The 21,411-nt window shown below is 43.9% G+C and overlaps 1 protein-coding gene across 4 annotated transcripts in view; it reads left to right on the top strand.

The window, feature by feature from the left end:
• The window catches only part of LOC108126859 (serine-rich adhesin for platelets), a 119,175-nt gene extending 102,209 nt beyond the window's left edge, over positions 1–16,966 (top strand). For 2 of the 4 annotated variants that reach the window (XR_006246436.2, XR_006246437.2), the window contains 2 exons: positions 15,843–15,990; positions 16,798–16,966. Coding sequence is in view for 1 of the 4 variants with exons in the window: in XM_043213616.2 (XP_043069551.1) it covers positions 16,798–16,841 (44 nt within the window). In the remaining 3 variants the exon portion in view is untranslated. The remainder of the gene's footprint in view (positions 1–15,842; positions 15,991–16,797) is intronic. The other 2 variants (XR_011443494.1, XM_043213616.2) reach the window with 1 other exon arrangement.
• The last annotated feature ends 4,445 nt before the right edge of the window (positions 16,967–21,411 follow it).

Below are 21,411 nucleotides of genomic sequence, written 5' to 3' on the forward strand. Positions count from 1 at the left end.
CAGGGCATTGACACAGGAGGTGTGCGACTGTCTCTTCCTCTTCTTCGTCTCCACAGCTCCTGCAGTAGTCATAATGAGGCACCGCTAGTCTAGCCGCGTGTGCTCCTATTAACCAATGTCCCGTAATGGCCTTGATCGCCAGACTACAGTCCTGCCTATTCAGGGCGATGAGCATCATTGACCTCTTCCTAGATCGGATTGGCCATATCATGCGGGAGTTCCTGCAGTTTTGGAGGTTTCTCCATTTCCGCAGTGATGCTCGGTCAAAGTGATCTCTGCATTTTAGCCTACACGTAGCTAAGGGGATACCTACTGGTTCCTTCTCCGGTAGGAGAGGATTGGTAGTACCTGCTCTTGCTAGTTCGTCGGCGGCGCAGTTACCCTCGTGGTCCCTATGCCCGGGCACCCATATGAGGTGTATGTCATGCTGCTCTGCCATCTCGTTACGAGATCTGCGACAGTCATTCACTGTCCTGGAGTTGGATGAAAGACCGTCAAGGGCTTTGAGTGCCGCTTGACTGTCTGAGAAGATACAGATTGTGTCCTGATTTCCAATAAGTGCTGGGGATTTGTGTGCTTCTCCGATAGCTATTACTTCTGCTTGGAAAACACTACAGTGGTCTGGGAGTCTGAAGGACTCATTTAAACACAGCTTTTCGCAATGGAAACCGCCTCCCACCTGGCCATTCAATTTTGAACCGTCTGTGTAAATATGGAGGGAACCGGCTGGTCCCGGGATTTGTGTGTCCCATTCCTCCCTTGTTGGAATGTAGACCTTGTATTTTAAGGTGGGATTATCGACAGGTACGCAGTAGTCTGTAGACCCCGTTGGCGTGCAGTGGTGCAGATCTAACTTGGTATGTCCGTAGTCAGTCCTTTTCCATGCGCCCGTCTCTCGTAGCCTGATTGCCGATAGCGTGGCCATCTTGACTCCCACTATCTCTACTGGTAAAAGGTCGAGTATGAAGTCTAGTGCGTCCGTAGGAGTGATACGTAGGCTGCCCGTGATACAGACCTCCGCCATCCTTTGCGTTTTCCTAAGCTTCTCCCTGATTGTGGAGTTGGTGAGAGCGGGCCACCATACCACCACCCCGTAGAAGAGGATGGGTCTTATGACCGCTGTATAAAGCCATCTTACAATTTTTGGTGACATTCCCCATTTAAGACCAATGGCTTTTCTGCAAGTATAGAGCGCGATTGTAGCTTTGTTGGCTCTATCCATAGTGTTTGATTTCCAGTCCAGTTTCCTGTCTAGCGTAATCCCTAGGTACTTGGCGCTATCGCTAAGGGATAGTGTTTCTCCTAATAGTTTTGGAAGCCTTAAGTTTGGTATTTTGTACTTCCTGGTGAAAAGGACGAGTTCTGTTTTGGATGGGTTCACACCTAGTCCATTTCTAGCTGCCCACCTTGAGAGGACCCTAAGTTTGTCCGTCATGCGGTCACATAGAGTCTGGGGAAATTTTCCTGAGAAGGCAATTGCGACATCATCCGCGTAAGCGATAACTTTGCAACCACCCCCTTCTAGGGATCGCAGTAGGCTATTAACCGCCACGTTCCAGAGTAGGGGTGAGAGTACGCTTCCTTGCGGGGTGCCTCTTCTGACGTATCTATGAATAGATTTTCCTCCTAGTGACGCCTCAACAGTCCTGTTTACCAGGATCTGCTTTGTAAGGCGTACGGATTGATCATCTATTCCTAGTCCTGTCAGCGCATTGGTTATCGAGATTGGTAGGATGTTGTTGAACGCACCTTCTATGTCTAGAAAAGCAATGAGTGCGTATTCCTTATCACTAAGTGCCTTCTCGACAAAAGTAGTGATTTCGTGGAGTGCCGTTTCCGTGGATCGGCCCTTCCTATACGCATGCTGTGATTCCGAGATATCATCTGGGTTTATAGTAAGATAAATATGGAGGCTGATTGGTCTCTCCATTGTCTTGAGAGGGAAGGACGACAGGCTTATTGGTCTGAAGTCCTTGGGGGTGCAGTGAGATGGTTTTCCCGCCTTGGGTATAAATACGACTTTCGTCCGCAACCACATTTTGGGTACGATGCCCATCCTGAAAATTGCTGAGAAAGCTATCTTGACCCAAGCTATCTTGACTCAGGTTGGGACCGGCTTTAATTAGTTGAGCCGGGACAATGCCATCTGGGCCCGGGGATTTGAAGGGCTTGAAGCTATTTATTGCCCAGCTGAGATATCTATCATTCAATAGGTATTCAAGTGGGTTAGTGGTGGGGGGGCTATTCCCCTGTGTCTGCATTTCCAGGGTTGTGTCTTCTCGAGAGCATCCCGGGAAATGTGTCTCTATGAGAGCCTCTAGGGTTTCTTTGCTGGACGATGTCCAGTTGCCCTCTGAGGTTTTAATGTATCCTACATTTGGTGCAGTAGTTGCAAGGACCTTCCTGAGTCGAGAGGCCTCTGATGTCTGCTGAATGTTCGTGCAGAATTCGGCCCAGGCATTCCTTTTTGCCTTGCGAAGTTCTTTGTTATATCGCCTAAGGTCCGCTTTATACGACTCCCAGGCTGTCTCCGAGTTTGTTTTGCTGGCAAAATTGAAGGCCTTGCGGGCCTTGGTTTTAAAGGGCGCAAGTGTTTGCGACCACCATGGTGGTTTCTTTGACTTGCTTTTGCCCGATCTGATTTTGGGACAAGCTTAATTGAATGCCCTGGCGCACGCTGCCGTGAGCGTATCCACCATGGCATCCAGGGCTGCCCTACTATCCACATTCCCTGTTGGAGGATTTCCCAAGGAACTATCTAGCTTCTTTCTATATAACTCCCAGTTCGCTTTTCTCGGGTTGCGTACCGTTAGTCGATTAAAGTTCTCGAAATTGACCACTAATTCTATGTATCGGTGGTCTGAGAATGAGTGTTTCTCTAGGACTCCCCATCTAACAATCCTGTCTGCTAGGGATTCAGAGTAAAGAGTGACGTCAAGTACTTCTCTTCTGTTCTTGACTATGAAAGTGGGTTCTGTACCCCTGTTACCCACCAAAAGATTGGAGCCTAGGATAAAATCGAAGATTGACTCACCCCTCTCGTTTGTGTCAGTGCTGCCCCACTGATGATGATGGGCGTTAGCATCACAACCTATGATCAGGTCGATCTTGTGCTTCCTGCTGTCTTCCACCAGCTGTTTGATCAGCGGGTGCGGGGGAAGGGCCTCCTGGTCGTGGCCCATATACGCCGAACATATCCTTAGAGGGCCATTTGGGCTCTCTACGGCTGCGGCTACGTGGTCTTCATTGGTGAAATTGGGTAGCAAAAAGAGGTTAAGGTTCTTTTTTGCGAGGATGCAAGCTCGCCTTTTACCTGTAGTGTTGGCTTTGCAGAGCCGGAACTCCGACGCCCCCAACCCAAGAATCCTGTCTCCTAGGATCCAGGGTTCCTGGATGAGGGCCACATCTGCTCCACTCTCGGCGAGGTGGAGAAGGAGGGCAGCTGACGCTGCTTTACTGTGGTGGAGGTTTATTTGTAAGATCGTCAGGGACATCCTTACAAACCTCCACCACAGTTATCTCTGCCTCCGTCTCGGAGCCCAGCAGAGAGTCCTCCATTCCGACACCACCAAGCGCCCTTGCCAAGTCGCTCTCCTCCGAGGTGTACCCTTCTAGAATGTCCTCCTCCTCATCCGACATTTCCTCCGGGTGCCCCTCTTCGGTCGGCTCCTCCAAGTCTGGCTCTTGCGTGTCTGCCTCCAGACCAATACCTCCTGGCTTGGCCTTCGCATCAGATTTATATATACGGACCGAGACATGCTCGAATCCGTATTTAAGCCGGTGCTCCGTCCTCTCCAGGGCTTTTACGGTCTCCTCGTTTAGTGTGAGGACGACCTGCCTCCGCAATCCCACCGCCTCCTCGACCTTGGCGACTCTCCAGTCCGCCGTGGGGAGCGTCTGGTTGCACATCCTAAGCATAGTCAGGATGGTCTTAGGGTCGGCTGGCTTTTCTGTGAGCCACACTCGCGCCCTCGGTTTGCTGGAGATCTCGTCCCAGTCAACCGCCACCAGCTTAGCTCCAGGGTAGACCTCTCCAAGCGATGCAATCATCCGCTTGTAAGTCTCCACCGATCGCGCGTCTTGGCAAGCAATCACCTTGACGCTACCCTGGTACCATCCTGCGTCTTCGCATTCAGGTGGGGGTCCTCCACTTCGCAGCATCTCCTCCACGAAGCGCCCATGCAACTCGTTTACCACTCGTCGCCAGAGTTCCTTGGGGATGAGCCCATCCTTGGAGCCCTTGTCCAGGACTCCAATTAGGGTTCTTCCCTTCGTCACCTCAGCGAACGAGCGGCTGGGCCTTCCTCTTCTTGGCCTGGGGGGCTTCTCCCTCTGTGGACCTCTGCCTCTTCGCGCTTTGCGCGGCCTCCTTGGCAGGGTCTGACCCAGTGCGTCTCTTCGGATCCAGCCTTTCTCCCGCCTTTTCCGGATTGAAGTCGGGTAGGATCTCCCTTGCCCACTTAATAATCTCGGCCTGGTCCGGGTTGGCTTCGGCCGATGGGTCCGCCCTCATCAGAATGAAGGCTGCTCTTCTTCTGTCCTTGTAGGATTCTTTACGCTGCGTCGAGTGAGACGCTTCCGGACCAGGGTTCGCCTTAGGGGCACCGCCGGTTGGTTTAGAGGTTGACCCTGGGGTCTTCCTCTCCACACCGTTCGGTGGTCCCATAGCTAGCACCGCTTTGGAAGAAGTTGCCTTGGCAACCTCCTCCGCACCGGCGCGTCCCGCCTCCAGATGTTGCCCCTCTGTGGGGGGCTTCTCCATCTCAGCAACTCCTTGTTCCGTTCTCCACTTTGGTTTTTGGTTAGTTTAGTAGAAATCATATTTTGGTCCCACGAGTAGGCGAGAGGATGTTCGTCCATCATGACATAGCCCGCTTGTCACGATAAGCCTGGTTAAAACTGGGAGGTCGGCCTGTCCCCCAGAGTTCGCATATTAGCGTCCGAGCCCCCCCTCGGACACGCATCCTTCGGCATATGCTGTTCCACCTTGGATTGGGGTAATTTAAGGAAGGGAGTGTTCTTCTCCACGCCCGACTACCATTAGCCAGCATCCTCGGCAGAGACATGACCTTACCGGGACCTGTTACCAGCCGCCCTCACGTGGAGAGTATAGTCGCACTACCAGCGGTGTACACAGTTACGGCACGCAATTGCTTGCGCGTAGGTCCCCCTGTTGTACCCGTTGGCTGACGGCCTATTTAACTTATATAAATGAAAAAATATTTTCAATATTTATTAATAAATAATTTTCCAGCACAATTTTGCCGCTAAAAAAAAAAAAAAAAAAAAATTTTGTAAAACTAAAGAAAACTAAAAAAAAAAACACTAAGAAAATAATAACAACAGTTAAAAAACCAAAGCAAAAAAAAAAAAACACTCTCATTATAATTCACCTTTCGGTCAATTCCCTCATTATTAAAGAAGTATTTAAGAAACGTTTTGCTCAACAAAAGAAAGTAAATGAATGCACAGAGTGTGTTAAAAACCATTCGAGACATTCGGCTGCATTCCTCATTCCAAAAGCACTGTTTTTACTTCCCACCCCAGCTCACTCGGTTTCAAAGCAAGAGAATGCCCATGAGTTAGAGCTCTCCCACTTTCTCACTCCCTCTGACTCAATTCGTTGTGTCTCTTACACTTGTTCATTCTATTCCATTCGGATGTATTCTATGGCTGAGGCAATAGGAATGTATTCCTGCAGACCTCTATTACAAACCAATTTAATTTTCAACTATGAGGATATTTATTCTAAGGAACAAATCATCCCGGCGGTAAAGTACATCGTGGGACTGGAACCCTAATCAGAAGCCGTATTAAGCACCACTGTCAGCACAAATTTCCTAAAACGTAAGCAGGCCACATCTATAAATATACAACTAAATACTGGCAACAAACTTACACTAGCTGCGTATACTGCCCCCTCGCTTTTCTATAGCTGAAGATGAGTTTTCAACTCACTAGGAGACCACTTCACAGATCTCGTCTCGTGACCCCAAAAGGAAAGCAGGTCTATAATGCAATTATCAAAGCTTAGAAAAAGTTAAATGGAATTAGACCCAATTAAATGGCGATTTTCAAAAACATCCCAAAAATCGTATAAGTGCCGAGCGCCTTTCGAATCTTTCCTTTGAGCACTCGGCAGTCCTGTTTATTCTACGCCGACATCAAGGAACATTGAAACAATAATTAAAATTGACCTTACAGAAAACCAATTGGGTTAAGTGCAGAAAGTATATTAGCTCACACATTGAGCTAAGTCCTCATCTCAACGATGTAGACCGCTTTGTTAATTGTCTGTACTCTTTTCTGCAGCTGGAACTTCAACACCTCAAACACCTTCATACACAATGTAACCAAGAGAAGACATATCTTTAAATCGAAAAGCTTGTCCTCGAAAAGTTCCTCCCCTGCGGGAGTTCCTGCAGTTTTGGAGATTTCTCCATTTCCTCAGTGATGCGCGGTCAAAGTGATCCCTGCATTTTAGCCTACACGTAGCTAAGGGGATACCTACTGGTTCCTTTTCCGGTAGGAGAGGATTGGTAGTAGCTGCTCTTGCCAGTTCGTCGGCGGTGCAATTACCCTCGTGGTCCCTATGCCCGGGTACCCATATGAGGTGAATGTCATGCTGCTCTGCCATCTCGTTAAGAGATCTGCGGCAGTCATTTACTGTCCTGGAGTTGGATGAAAATCCGTCAAGGGCTTTGAGGGCCGGTTGACTGTCTGAAAAGATACAGATTGTGTCCTGATTTCCAATAAGTGCTGGGTATCTGAGTGCTTCTCCGATAGCTATTACTTCTGCTTGGAAAACACTACAGTGGTCGGGGAGTCTGAAGGACTCATTTAGACACAGCCGTTCGCAATGGAAACCGCCTCCCACGTGGGCATTCAATTTTGAAACGTCTGTGTAGATATGGAGGGAACCGGCTGGTCCCGGGATTTGTGTGGCCCATTCCTCCCTTGTTGGAATGTAGACCTTGTATTTTAAGGTGGGATGATCGACAGGTACGCAGTAGTCTGTAGACCCCGTTGGCGTGCAGTGGTGTAGATCTATGGTATGTCCATAGTCTGTCAATTTCCATGTGCCCGTCTCTCGTAGCCTGATTTCCGATAGCGTGGCTATCTTGACCCCCATTATCTCTACCGGTAATACGTCGAGTATGAAGTCTAGGGCATCCTTCGGTGTGGTACGTAGGCTGCCTGTGATACAGACCTCCGCCATCCTTTGCGTTTTCCTAAGTTTCTCTCTAATTGTGGAGTTGGTGAGAGCAGGCCACCAGACCACCACCCCGTAGAATAGGATGGGTCTTATGACCGCTGTGTAAAGCCATCTTACTAATTTTGGTGACATTCCCCATTTAAGGCCAATGGCTTTCCTGCAAGTATAGAGCGCGATTGTTGCCTTGTTAGCTCTATCCCTGGTGTTTGACTTCCAGTCCAGTTTCCTGTCTAGCGTAATCCCTAGGTACTTGGCGCTATCGCTAAGGGATAGTGTTTCTCCTAATAGTTTTGAAAGCCGTAAGTTCGGTATTTTGTACTTCCTGGTGAAGAGGACGAGCTCGGTTTTGGACGGGTTTACACCCAGTCCATTTCTAACTGCCCACGTTGAGAGGACCCTAAGTTTGTCCGTCATACGGTCACATAGAGTCTGAGGAAATTTTCCAGAGAAGGCAATTGCGACATCATCCGCATAAGCGATAACTTTGCAACCACCCCCTTCTAGGGATCGCAGTAGGCTATTAACCGCCACGTTCCAGAGTAGGGGTGAGAGTACGCCTCCTTGAGGGGTGCCTCTTCTGACGTATTTATGAATAGATTCTCCTCCTAGTGACGCCTCAAAAGTCCTGTTTACCAGGGTCTGCTGTATAAGGCGTATGGATTGATTGTCTTTTCCTAGTCCTGTCAGCGCATTGATTATCGAGCTTGGTAGGATATTGTTGAACGCACCTTCTATGTCTAGAAAAGCAATGAGTGCGTATTCCTTATCACTAAGTGCCTTTTCGACAAAAGTAGTGATTTCGTGGAGTGCCGTTTCCGTGGATCGGCCCTTCCTATACGCATGCTGTGATTCCGAGATATCATATGGGCTTAAGGTAAGATTAATGTGGATGCTGATTAGTCTCTCCATTGTCTTGAGAAGGAAGGACGACAGGCTTATTGGTCTGAAGTCCTTAGGGGTGCAGTGAGATGGTTTTCCCGCCTTGGGTATAAATACGACTTTCGTCCGCAACCACAATGCGGGTACGATGCCTATCCTGAAAATTGCTGAGAAAGCTTTCTTGACTGAAGACCTCAGATTGGGACCGGCTTTAATTAGTTGAGCCGGGACAATGCCATCTGGGCCTGGGGATTTAAAGGGCTTGAAGCTATTTATTGCCCAGCTGAGATACCTGTCACTCAATAGGTATTCAAGTTGGTTAGGGGGGGAGGGGCTATTCCCTTGTGTCTGCATTTCCAGGGTTGTGTCTTCTCGAGAGCATCCCGGGAAATGTGTCTCTATGAGAGCCTCTAGGGTTTCTCTGCTGGACGATGTCCAGTTACCTTTTGAGGTTTTAATGTATCCTACATTTGGTGCAGTAGTTGCGAGGACCTTCCTGAGTCGGGAGGCCTCTGATGTTTGCTGAATGTTCGTGCAGAACTTGGCCCAGGCATTCCTTTTTGCCTTGCGAAGTTCTTTGTTATATCGCCTAAGGTCCGCTTTGTACGACTCCCAGGCTGTCTCCTAGTTTATTTTGCTGGCAAAATTAAAGGCCTTGCGGGCCTTGGTTTTAAAGGGCGCAAGTGTTTGCGATGGCACCATGGCATCCAGGGCTTCCCTACTGTAAACGTCCCCTGTTGGAGGTTTCCCCAAGGAACTATCTAGTTATTTCCTGTATAGCTCCCAGTTCGCTTTCCCCGGGTTGCGTACCGTTAGTCGGTTAAAGTTCTCGAAGTTGAACACTTATTCTATGTATCGGTGATCTGAGAAAGAGTGTTTCTCTAGGACTCCCCAACTAACAATCCTGTCTGATAGGGATTCAGAGTAAAGAGTGACGTCAAGTACTTCCCTTCTGTTCTTGACTATGAAAGTGGGTTCTGTACCCCTAACGTGACGGGTTCTGACGTGAAAACCCATAAAAAGAAGCCCACAAAAATTCGAAAAAAGCCATAAAAAAAGTCATTTCTTCAAAACATATATATTACAGTTTTAGGTAAAATTTAATTATCTAGTTGATTCATCTATTTGGAGACTAAACTTTGAGTCCCCAATATCACTGCGCAACTCCTCGGAGAAGTGAAGTCCCAAAACATTTTTAATAATGCTGGTACACTTGGTCCTGTGTAGTCGTATGCGACTCGCACTATCACCTTCAAAGAATTTGGTGCGCAGGTTGCCCAAGTGATCAACTTGAGCAAACGATGTATGCTCAGCAATAAATAGGCAAAGTGCCGCTTCCTGTTCCATCGTTTTGACGGGCAAAGTGACAAAATCCAATTTGTTGGATTGTTGGAATCCGCCTGATGCATTTTTATGTTTTTTGTCATTGCATGGGCGCGCAAATCAGAAAGCTTAGCGGTAATTGTGCATTTGCAGTAACTGCACAAAACTCGCCTTTCATCGGTGTCGTCTCTACGAGCCCAAGCCCTAAACTTTTCGCTTTTGAGCCACGCATCCCGAACTTTCTGCTTGTACTCTTTTAGCATTTTTATATTTGCTCGCTCGATCGATTTAAAGTGACCAGAGTCAGATGTTTGGTATATTTAGGTATTTTGAATGGTAATCTTAAAAATATACTCAATGTATCAAGAAAATGTATTATACGGGAAAAAAATCAAAAAAAAATCTCTTATCAAAAATAAAAAGCCAGAATTCCCGCTGCCCGCTGTTTTTGAATTTTTCCAGCAAATGGCCTTTAAAAAAAGCCAGATTTGACGGGAAAAAAGCGAAATTGGCAACACTGGTTAGCATCGCAACCTATGATCAGGTCGATCTTGTGCTTGCTGCTGTCCTCCACTAGCTGTTTGATTAGCGGGTGCGGGGGGAGGGCCTGCTGGACGTGGCCCATATACGCCGAACATATCTTTAGAGGGCCATTTGGGCTCTCTATGACTGCGGCTACGTGGTCTTCATTGGTGAAATTGGGTAGCAAAAAGAGGTTAAGGTTCTTTTTTGCAAGGATGCAGGCTCGCCTTTTACCTGTAGTATCGGCTTTGCAGAGACTAAACTCCGACGCCCCCAACCCAAGAATCCTGTCTCCTAGGATCGAGGGTTCCTGGATGAGGGCCAAATCAGCTCCACTCTCGGCGAGATGGAGTAGGAAGGCAGATGACGCCGCTTTACTGTGGTCGAGCTTTATTTGCAAGATCGTCAGGGACATCCTTACAAATCTCCACCACAGTAATTTCTGCCTCCGTCTCGGAGCTCAGCAGAGAGTCCTCCTTCATTCCGAATCCACCAAGTGCCCTTGCAAAGTCGCTTTCCTCTCAGTTGTACCCTTCCAGGATGTCCTCCTCCTCATCCGACATTCCTTCCGGTTGCCCCTCTTTGGTCGGCTCCTCCAAGTCTGGCTCTTGTGTGTCTGCCTCCGGCCCGATACCTCCTGGCTTGGCCTTCGCATCGGATTTTTAGATACGGACCGAAACGTGTTCGAATCCGTACTTCATCCGGTGCTCCGTCCTCTCCAGGGCTTTAACGGTCTCCTCGTTGAGTGTGAGGACGACCTGCCTCCGTAGTCCCAACGCCTCCTCGACCTTGGCGACTCTCCAGTCCGCCGTGGGGAGCGTCGGGTTGCACATCCTAAGCATTGTTAGAATGGTTTTAGGGTCGGCTGGCTTTTCAGTGAGTCACACTCGCGAACGAGCGGTTGGACGGCTGCGGATGGGCCTTCCTCTTCTTGGCATGGGGGGCTCCTCCCTCTGGGGACCTCTGATTTTGCGCGGCCTCCTTGGCAGGGTCTGACCCAGTACGTCTATTCGGATCCAGCCTCACTCCCACCTTTTCCGGATTCAAGTCGGGCAGGATCTCCCTTGCCCACTTGATGATCTCGGCCTGGTCCGGGTTGGCTTCGGCCGATGGGTCCGCCCTCATCAAAATGAAGGCTGCTCTTCTTCTGTCCTTGTAAGAGCCTTTACGCTGCGTCGAGTGAGACGCTCCCGGGCCAGGGTTAGCATTAGGGGCCCCGCTGGTTGGTTTAGAGGTTGACCCTGGGGTCTTCCTCTCCACACCGTTCGGTGGTCCCATAGCTAGCACCGCTTTGGAAGAAGTTGCCTTGGCAACCTCCTCCGCACCGGCGCGTCCCGCCTCCAGATGTTGCCCCTCTGTGGGGGGCTTCTCCATCTCAGCAACTCCTTGTTCCGTTCTCCACTTTGGTTTTTGGTTAGTTTAGTAGAAATCATATTTTGGTCCCACGAGTAGGCGGGAGGAGGTTCGTCCATCATGACATAGCCCGCTTGTCACAATAAGCCTGGTTAAAACTGGGAGGTCGGCCGGTCCCCCAGAGTTCGTATATTAGCGTCCGAGCCCCCTCTCGGACACGCATCCTTCGGCATATGCTGTTCCACCTTGGATTGGGGTGATTTAAGGAAGGGAGGGTTCTTCTCCCTCGGCATCCTCGGCAGAGACATGACCTTACCGGGACCTGTTACCAGCCGCCCTCACGTGGAGAGTATAGTCGCACTACCAGCGGTGTACACAGTTACGGCACGCAATTGCTTGCGCGTAGGTCCCCCTGCTGTACCCGTTGGCTGACGGCGCTAAGATAGTCTTCAATATCCTTAAGGGGCCGTCCATATATTGCGTGACGCGAATTTCAGACTTTTTCCCCCCCTGCGTGACAAACCATGACGCGAGGTTAGACCCCCGTGACCCCAAACCGTGACGTTAACCCTAAACCCCTTCCCCCCCGGCGCGTCACGCAATATATGGATGGCCTCTAACAGGGATAGAAAGCCGCACTTTTTAGAGATAAGCTCAAACCAGAAAATAAACCCCTGAAGAATTACGAAGTGCACCCTATCAGAAAACCTTCAGTTCCTGCTGCACCGCAGAGTTACAGTTAAGGTACAATTGGCCCGGTACGCGATGGGCCGTTACAATTCGCGAACTGCCAAAAATATTGCCGTACATGGTTATACTGTAAACTGCGCCCGGTATATGTACTTTGTAGTGAGGTTCATGACTGAGTACACTGCCCAGTAAGCAAAGATGATTGCACCTCTAAAAAATGCGGCAACTGCGGTGGCAATCGAACTTCTAACTAAAGACGTTGCCCAGTTTATAGGGAGCTGAAAAAATGCATCCACCAGAGAGGAATTAATGCCCCAAATTAAACAGCTAATAGCCTCGGGATCAAACCCTGAAGTCTTCTTCTCGACTGTAGCCAGATCTTCACTAGGACCCATAAACTCTGACAAAAATGTGACATACGCAAGCGCTCTAAAATCAGGACTGGCCACCCCTGGCTCAATAAAGTTCATTTCTGCAATCAGCATACCAAGAACCGAAACCAGCTCAGCAGCACCAATTGCCGGAGCAGCCAAGAAGCAACTTTAAAGCAATGATATACAGCCTATTGATTCAAATGCTGGTTTCACAACAATCTAAATAATATCTTCCATACGGATATCTACATAGAACGCTTACGGCGTTCCACAGCATAATCTTGAGTTAGCTCAATTCCTACTAGAGGTCTGCAGGAATACATTCCTATTGCCTCAGCCATAGAATACATCCGAATGGAATAGAATGAACAAGTGTAAGAGACACAACGAATTGAGTCAGGGGGAGTGAGAAAGTGGGAGAGCTCTAACTCATGGGCATTCTCTTGCTTTGAAACCGAGTGAGCTGGGGTGGGAAGTAAAAAGAGTGCTTTTGGAATGAGGAATGCAACCGAATGTCTCGAATGGTTTTTAACACACTCTGTGCATTCATTTACTTTCTTTTGTTGAGCAAAACGTTTCTTAAATACTTCTTTAATAATGAGGGAATTGACCGAAAGGTGAATTATAATGAGAGTGTTTTTTTGCTTTGGTTTTTAACTGTTGTTATTATTTTCTTAGTGTTTTTTTTTTAGTTTTCTTTAGTTTTACAAAATTTTTTTAGCGGCAAAATTGTGCTGGAAAATTATTTATTAATAAATATTGAAAATATTTTTTCATTTATATAAGTTAAAATAATAATAAATATTTCTGAAAAAAAAAACAAAGACTTACTTCCACTTTTGAATTATTTTATTATCAGCGTCTAAAAATACAGGCAAATATGCATAGTTGTATCGTACATTCTAGAATGCATTCGCAACAAATCGAATGCGAACTGTAACTCTAACTCATTCAATTCGGTTTTCATCCCCGGAATGTTGCGCGAGTGAGACCTACACATTCGCACTCACTCATTCATTAATTTTCGTCTCAGCATTCTATCTCACTCAATTCATTTTTGAGGTTGTGCATTTGAATGTCGTTTTTTAGCTATTCATGCAGACCTCTAATTCCTACTCGACAATCATATCGGCCGGCAATCATATCGACGTAATGCTGCTTTCAGAAACATACCTTACAAAGTTTGTAAGGTTTGTAATACAAACCAATTTAATTTTCAACTATGAGGATATTTATTCTAAGGAACAAATCATCCCGGCGTTAAAGTACATCGTGGGACTGGAACCCTAATCAGAAGCCGTATTAAGCACCACTGTCATCACAAATTTCCTAAAACGTAAGCAGGCCACATCTATAAATATACAACTAAATACTGGCAACAAACTTACACTAGCTGCGTATACTGCCCCCTCGCTTTTCTATAGCTGAAGATGAGTTTTCAACTCACTAGGAGACCACTTCACAGATCTCGTCTCGTGACCCCAAAAGGAAAGCAGGTCTATAATGCAATTATCAAAGCTTAGAAAAAGTTAAATGAAATTAGACCCAATTAAATGGCGATTTTCAAAAACATCCCAAAAATCGTATAAGTGCCGAGCGCCTTTCGAATCTTTCCTTTGAGCACTCGGCAGTCCTGTTTATTCTACGCCGACATCAAGGAACATTGAAACAATAATTAAAATTGACCTTACAGAAAACCAATTGGGTTAAGTACAGAAAGTATATTAGCTCACACATTGAGCTAAGTCCTCATCTCAATGATGTAGACAGCTTTGTTAATTGTCTGTACTCATTTCTGCAGCTGGAGCTTCAACACCTCAAACACCTTCATACACAATGTAACCAAAAGAAGACATATCTTTAAATCGAAAAGCTTGTCCTCGAAAAATGGCGAATACGTCGAGAGTGGCAATGCCACAGATCGCCATCTGCTAAGCAAAGCTTAAGACTGGCCTCAAGTCAACTCATTAAAGCTCTTTTAGCAAGAAAAAACAACATACAACTTCTAGTACAAAAAACACTCTATGGAGAGTTCACCCAATTCAAGCTCACCGAAAGAAACCGTGATGCCTATTATAAAACCCACAGGCGGCCGGGCGCGCAGCGATGCAGACAGAGACATTACGTTTGCCAATCACCCTAAAAATGTTTTCCAACTTAATACCATATGAGCCTCAGCTTCCTTATGAGTCAATTGAGTTTCCCCAAGCGAATTAAAATCATCATAAGTCAACAGAACCCAAAAAAAAATCCCGTGCTACGACCTCCCAAAATGATCACTGAGCTCCCATATTGCGCCGTTTTCACTATCACCCAGCCTTTCAATGCCATCGCAAAACTTGGCCACATTCTAGGGAGATGGTGCGATATATTAATTTGGGTTTCGTGAAAAGCACCGAGTAACATCATAAATAAGCAACGCGATCCAAAAACTAAAATACTGCACTGCAATACTTTTATATGTCTCTCAATCATTTGATAGATTCTAGCTATAATAGCTGTAATGCACAACATCAGGAAAATTCTTCCCAACAATACCCAAAAGCTTTAAGAGTTTACGACAGAAAATTTTCTGCGAGGTGCAATACTGCTATACCTGTTGATTTCACTAATGAAGCTGGATATCCTCAAGTAACGTGTTAGAGCAAACATTTTGTGTCCTCTACGCAGCGGACATCCCGACCAGCACACGACTAACAACATCTATGTTCGCTGATGATACAGCTTTTCCTAACCGCTTAAAATGCCCGACGCAAGCAACTACTAAACAATCTCTAGTCGATGTTGAAAAATGGCCAAATTTCAAAAATTCAAGTTGGCAAATTAAAGTAAGCGAACAAATATTTTAAGCCGCTTACGTTAAACAACTCTCCCGCAAGCAAACTGAGTGACCATAACCACCTGGCAAGAGAGGTAACAAGTTGAGCAACCAACCACGTCTTCGTCGCAATGACTTACCCACTCAACGACCGACATGAGGGACTCCCAGCCAGAATGCAGTCTTAGTATACTGATAGTTAAGTTTTAATGTTAAGATTTGTAATGTTAAGATTTGTTATTATAATTCTCAAAATTAAGAAAAAATTAAATAAAAAAAAAGGAAAATTCAAAAAAAAAAATTTAACACCCTCGAAGTGATGAAGGAGTTATTATGTAGGCTATGGTATCCGAAATATTTAGGAGCCGACAATGGTACATAAGTCAAGAATTCGAGGAGTTTAATTTTAGAACAGGTTGCACAGGTTATAGAACAGGTCAAATGTGCATCCTATTGGCCCTAGACGTATAGAGAAGTACTAATTTTTTTGCAATAAAAAAATAAACTTTTTACTGCCCATTTCAACTTTTCAATTAACAAAAAATGAAACGAAGTAAAAAAATTGCTCTGCTCTCATTGTTTTTTACTGCTACGCATACAACATGTGTGCGTTTTCCCCGCCACTGGTATAAACACAGATAAAGTTTTTTCGTTTTTTTTTTTAAAGCTTTTGAAACAGGCAGCAAAAGAACTGGCGCTTGCGAACGAGATTCACAAAGGAATTGACAGGAGACCGCAACGTTGATTTTTCCCAGCGCTCTTCGCTTTAGCAGGTGATCTTTTTCGTCGCTCTCTGGAAAGTTTCATTTCCGCATGTATGTATGTGCGCGTATTTTTTGCTTGCTTTTTATACCCTTGCAGAGGCTATTATAATTTTGGTCAAAAGTGTGCAACGCAGTGAAGGAGACATCTCCGACCCTAAAAAGTATATATATACTATTTTTTTTGGCAAAACATTACGACATTACGAATTTCATAAGGATCGGCTGACTATAACTTATAGCTGCCATATAACTGAACAATCGAAAATTAGAAAGCTAGAAAAATAGAAGCTTGGCACTTTTTTTTAGATTTTATATTTTAATTAATTGGTTTTATTATGATGTAATCATCGGCCAACTATATCCTTATGAAATTTTGGCATGTTTTGCCAAAAATAGCTCTCGTGTCAAATTTCAACTCTCTAACTCTAAAAACACTAAAGTTATACCATTTCCGATCAATCAGTTATATGGCAGCTATAGGATATAGTCGGGCGATCCCGGCCGTTCCGACTCATATACTGCGTGCAAAGGAAAGAAGGGTGTGCGCAAAGTTTCAAGACGATAGCTTTAAAACTGAGAGACTAGTTCGCGTAGAAACAGACAGACAGACGGACAGACAGACGGGCAGACGGACATCAAGAATATGCATACTTTATAGGGTCGGAGATGTCTCCTTCACTGCGTTGCACACTTTTGGACAAAATTTTAATACCCTCTGCAAGGGTATAAAAATTATTATTAGGATAAATTAATCAGTTCATTGAAAACTGATAAAAATCAATATAATGAACATTTAAATAAATTTTTGTTATATAAAAAAATGAAACTGCTAACTTTTCTTATCTTTTTTATTTTCAGATGCAATGTGGTCGGTGGAACTGGTCATGCTAAGAAACAATTAAGGAAAGAATTTCAGCTGCAATAGAAGCGCCATTTTAAAACTTCCAGTTACAGAAAATTATATTTCATATAATAAATAATTAATACATTATAATAGTTTAACATAATAAAATTTAATTTAACCGTGGTAGTTCTGATTATTTAATAACTGTGTGGTCTGAAGGAAGTACTTCTTTTTCTGACCCTTTCATGGGGTCTAAAGTAAGTAATTCTTTTAATGACCCTAAAAAATGGGTATTAAATGTACGAAAATGTACAAATTTTTACCTCTGACGGTGACCGTTTTTGCTCTTATACAGTGAAGGCTTTCGTTAAATTTAGAGCCCCATACACACTACACTTTAAATGACTTCAATCACATTACGAAACAAGAAAGGAAAGCTAACTTCGGGCGGAGCCGAAGTTGATATACCCTTGCAGCTAAAACCAGATATATATCGCAAACATCGGATATAGTTGGCCGATCCTTATGATTACATCATAATAAAACCAATTAATTACAATAAAAAATCTAAAAAAAGTCCCAAGCTTCTATCTTCAAAAATACGAAAATTGATATTTCTACCAAAAAATATTTCCGATCGTTCAGTTATATGGCAGCTATAGGATATAGTCGGTCGATCCTTATGAAATTTTGTAGGTCGGATTAACTGACCAAAAATATAATCTGTACCAAGTTCCAGCTTTCTATCTTCAAAAACACGAAAGTTGGGTCATTTCCGATCGTTGGCAGCTATAGGATATAGTCGGCCGATCCTTATGAAATGTTGCATGTCGTAATTTTTTGCCAAAAATAGCTCTCTGGTCAAATTTGAACTCTCTAACTCTAAAAACACCAAAGTTATACCATTTCCGATCAATCAGTTATATGGCAGCTATAGGATATAGTCGGCCGATCCGGGCCGTTCCGACTTATATACTGCGTGCAAAGGAAAGAAGGGTGTGTGCAAAGTTTCAAGACGATAGCTTTAAAACTGAGAGACTAGTTCGCGTAGAAACAGACAGACAGACAGACGGACAGACGGACATGCTCATATCAACTCAGGAGGTGATCCTGATCAAGAATATATATACTTTATAGGGTCGGAGATGTCTCCTTCACTGCGTTGCACACTTTTGGACAAAATTATAATACCCTCTGCAAGGGTATAATTAATAAGTTTGCGAGGATATAAATTAAAATTATTCAAGATTCATGACGTACAAAATTTACTATATAAGGCAAAAATATATGTAGTTTCTTTCATTAGTATCCACTTACCGAAGTTCACCGCCGTTGAGCTCAAGGACAGGAATGCAATAGGTGTTTTAAGCAGGCCAATGGTTATAATTCACTGCTGATAGCACAACCATATATATATGATTCGCAGGAGTTTTCTCTCCGTGTAGCGAAATAAAGGTGTCCATTATGTCACCGGAAAACTGCAGCCGCCTTTCGACTCCAAAATTGATCAAATGATTCCATTCGATTGGGTCGGATTTATTCCGTCGAATAGCGCTGAATTCCTTAGATCCTTAAACTAGACGATTACATAATTCGGTACTAGCCGCACTGGCACGTGGTAATGGGGAAAAATAATTCTTTGAAGAAAACTGCACTGCACTAACTAAAAAACATACCTGGCATTAAAATTGACTAAATTCACTAATTCACTGATTTCCACAGCTAGTTCCGCTGGGTTGAATAAATTTTTCCATATATTTAATTATAATAAAAACGAGTTTACTTTTCTTAATTTAGGCTTAATAATGCAGCCTTATCTCTTAAGCGTATGCAAGTTAGTGTCTAAGCTTCCCTATCTATCCCTATCTAGCCCTAACTATGCTAGAATAAAAGCTCTAAAAAGCTTTCACATAACTGATGCTGCACTATTATCTCGATATGCAGAAAACCCAATAGATAAGATCGCGTGATATTTTTCGTTCACTTATCCAAGGTGACCGGAGAATAATAGATACAACACTTTAAGCTTTTAAAAAGATCTTAAATTCTATGTTTTCTGTGATATGGATGCCCTACTGGAAATCCACACACTACACCACAGTTAATGCCACAAAAATCTTATTCGAAGGGGTCATTAACTGAAATTACTAATATCAACCTAAAAAAACTATTTTTATTTTCCTACTTGTATATCCTTTAAATGATATGTTCCTAATATTTTTCCTGCCTAATTTACCAATTCATAATAAGGAACTGAAAATCTTGGGACTGATCAGGCTAGGGACCAACTTAAAAGATTTCCATAAATCAATTATTCATAAATAAATCATCCTGGGTTAATGTTGGGATAACGTAGAATTCAATAGGCTTTGTTTCGCCACGATAAGAAATGTTAGTCACATATTTTCCTACCACGGAACATTTATTATTATAAGCCGTTCGAATATTTCCTACTTGTTGCATTATACCTATTCCATCTAATGTGTAGAGGTGCGAATGGGTTTCGCTCGTTCACTGCGTTCAGTTGCTCTTGCGCTTCTTTAACGTTATTATTCTCGGGAATAGGTGTTGAGTATTCCTGTAAGGGATTCCTGCTGAGTGCTGTAAGGGAGCGGATGCGATATAGAGAGTCTTCGACTTGCATGCCGTTTCGAGCACCGTCAAATTTAATGCGCCTGCCTAGCATAATGCTTGCGACTTTTTCAGGGGAGATATTCGAAGCTCTAGAGTTTCCAACCGATGTCTCACTGCTATGACTGACATTTCTATGTATGGGTGGTAGTTGAGATTGATATTCATTAAAGCATTGGGGGACGCTGGGTGACCTTGTGTCCTGTTCTCTTGACTCGATATTAAGAGAAGTCATTTTGACTTTTAAAGCTTGCGTTATTGATGCGTTTATAATCTGGGATATATTCTGTAACATGTTATTTTGCTGAGCTTGTATACAAGATTGAACTAGATCGGTTATTTCGGTTCTTCCTTACACTTCTGGATCGTTATTAAACTCAAGGAGTTGTACTTTACGTTGCATTGACCTTGTCTGTACCCCTCTTTTTGGTATAGCACCTTTCCCTCTAGTACTGAGATTACCTCTGGATGGTTCAAGGCTAGGATCTAAAGTTTCTCCTACAGTCTCTACCTCGTTCAACTCAATCATTAAATTATTGTTTGCAAGAGAAAGCCGGTTAACCGAGCAACTACTATTGCAAACGGGACAAATTGACTTTACTTGTAAAAGTGGCATTAAACAGCTGTAATGAAATTTATGATTACAAGGAGTCGTTGCTAACATCTCATTCAATGTCAAAGATTCGCAACAAATGGAACAAAAAGTATCCTGCTCTCCTACGCTTTCAGCTGGATTCTCCAAACTATGTCTCACTGCCATGGTGAAATACTTAATTATCTCTCCGATACACAAATGATCAAATTTAAAGAAAAAAAATATAGAATTGGAAATATAATCATAAATATATCAAAAATAAACAAAAATTAAATCAAAAATCCAAAAATGAATCAAAATCAAAAATAAAAAAAACAAATTAAATCCGCCACCAAAACACCTATATAGCTCTTCGGAATCCGAAATGTGCTGGAACAAAAAAACTGATCAAATAAAATCTCTCTTTCTCTGATTCTATTTGGGGATACACTATTAAATTACTGACTCGTATAACTTCCGATAAAATGTACATCCGGTTGGTCAAGAGCTTAAATTCCTCCAGCGTCTTGCAGTTCCTAACCAGGATTTATTATACGGACCTGGTCCAGAGGATATACCTTAGGGACGTATGGCTGGGAGTGAAGGGCGTGCACTTCTTGTGGTCATAGACTTAGCTCGACGGATGGGGGAGGTTCTTTTTCACGTATCATGTATATTAGAGGTCTGCATGAATACAATCAAAGCAGCATTTGGCACTCTCACTCAAAGTTCTGACTGACTGAGTGAGACATTGAGTAAAACGGATTTGGCAAAAATGTTAAAAAGGCATGAGTTAAAAATTTACTCTATCCGAACGGCGACGCAATAACCAAATGAGTTTTGTAACCGAGTACTCGGTTAGTTGTGCGTCGCATTTGTGACGTCAAATTTATTTTTTGTTTTTGTGTTGCTTTTCAATACAAGAAATAGAAAAATAGAAAGGCATGGATTAATTATTTTATATACATATGTATGTATGTCCTTTAATTTAATTAATTTAATCCTTTAATTTTTCATAACAGAATGCAAAAACATAATTTTTTTATTGTATCTGCATTGTTAGCAATAATACATCGCTTTTCAGAAATTAAATTTCTAGCATCTGAAAAGGCTCTTTGCAGGTAGCTGCTTGCTACCTGCTTGCCGAGCTGCTTGCAGGTATACAAAAAATTGTGCAACTAGTTTTAGCTTCTGCTCTAACTGCAATGAATGACGAGAATGTCAAAATTTTATCCGAGTACTCGAAGCATTTACTCTGCATTCACTCATTCTATCCATTCCACATTGGTTTGAATTTCACTCATTTCGCATACAACGAAACCCTTACCAATCCGCAATTCACTTTGTTGAAACGGTTTGGCACGCTCAATTGCGACTTAAACTTATTGTACTCAAATAACCGAAAATTTTGAGTGAAATCATG

This window comes from Drosophila bipectinata, chromosome 4 (genome assembly GCF_030179905.1).
Source record: "Drosophila bipectinata strain 14024-0381.07 chromosome 4, DbipHiC1v2, whole genome shotgun sequence".
NCBI lineage: Eukaryota > Metazoa > Arthropoda > Insecta > Diptera > Drosophilidae > Drosophila > Drosophila bipectinata.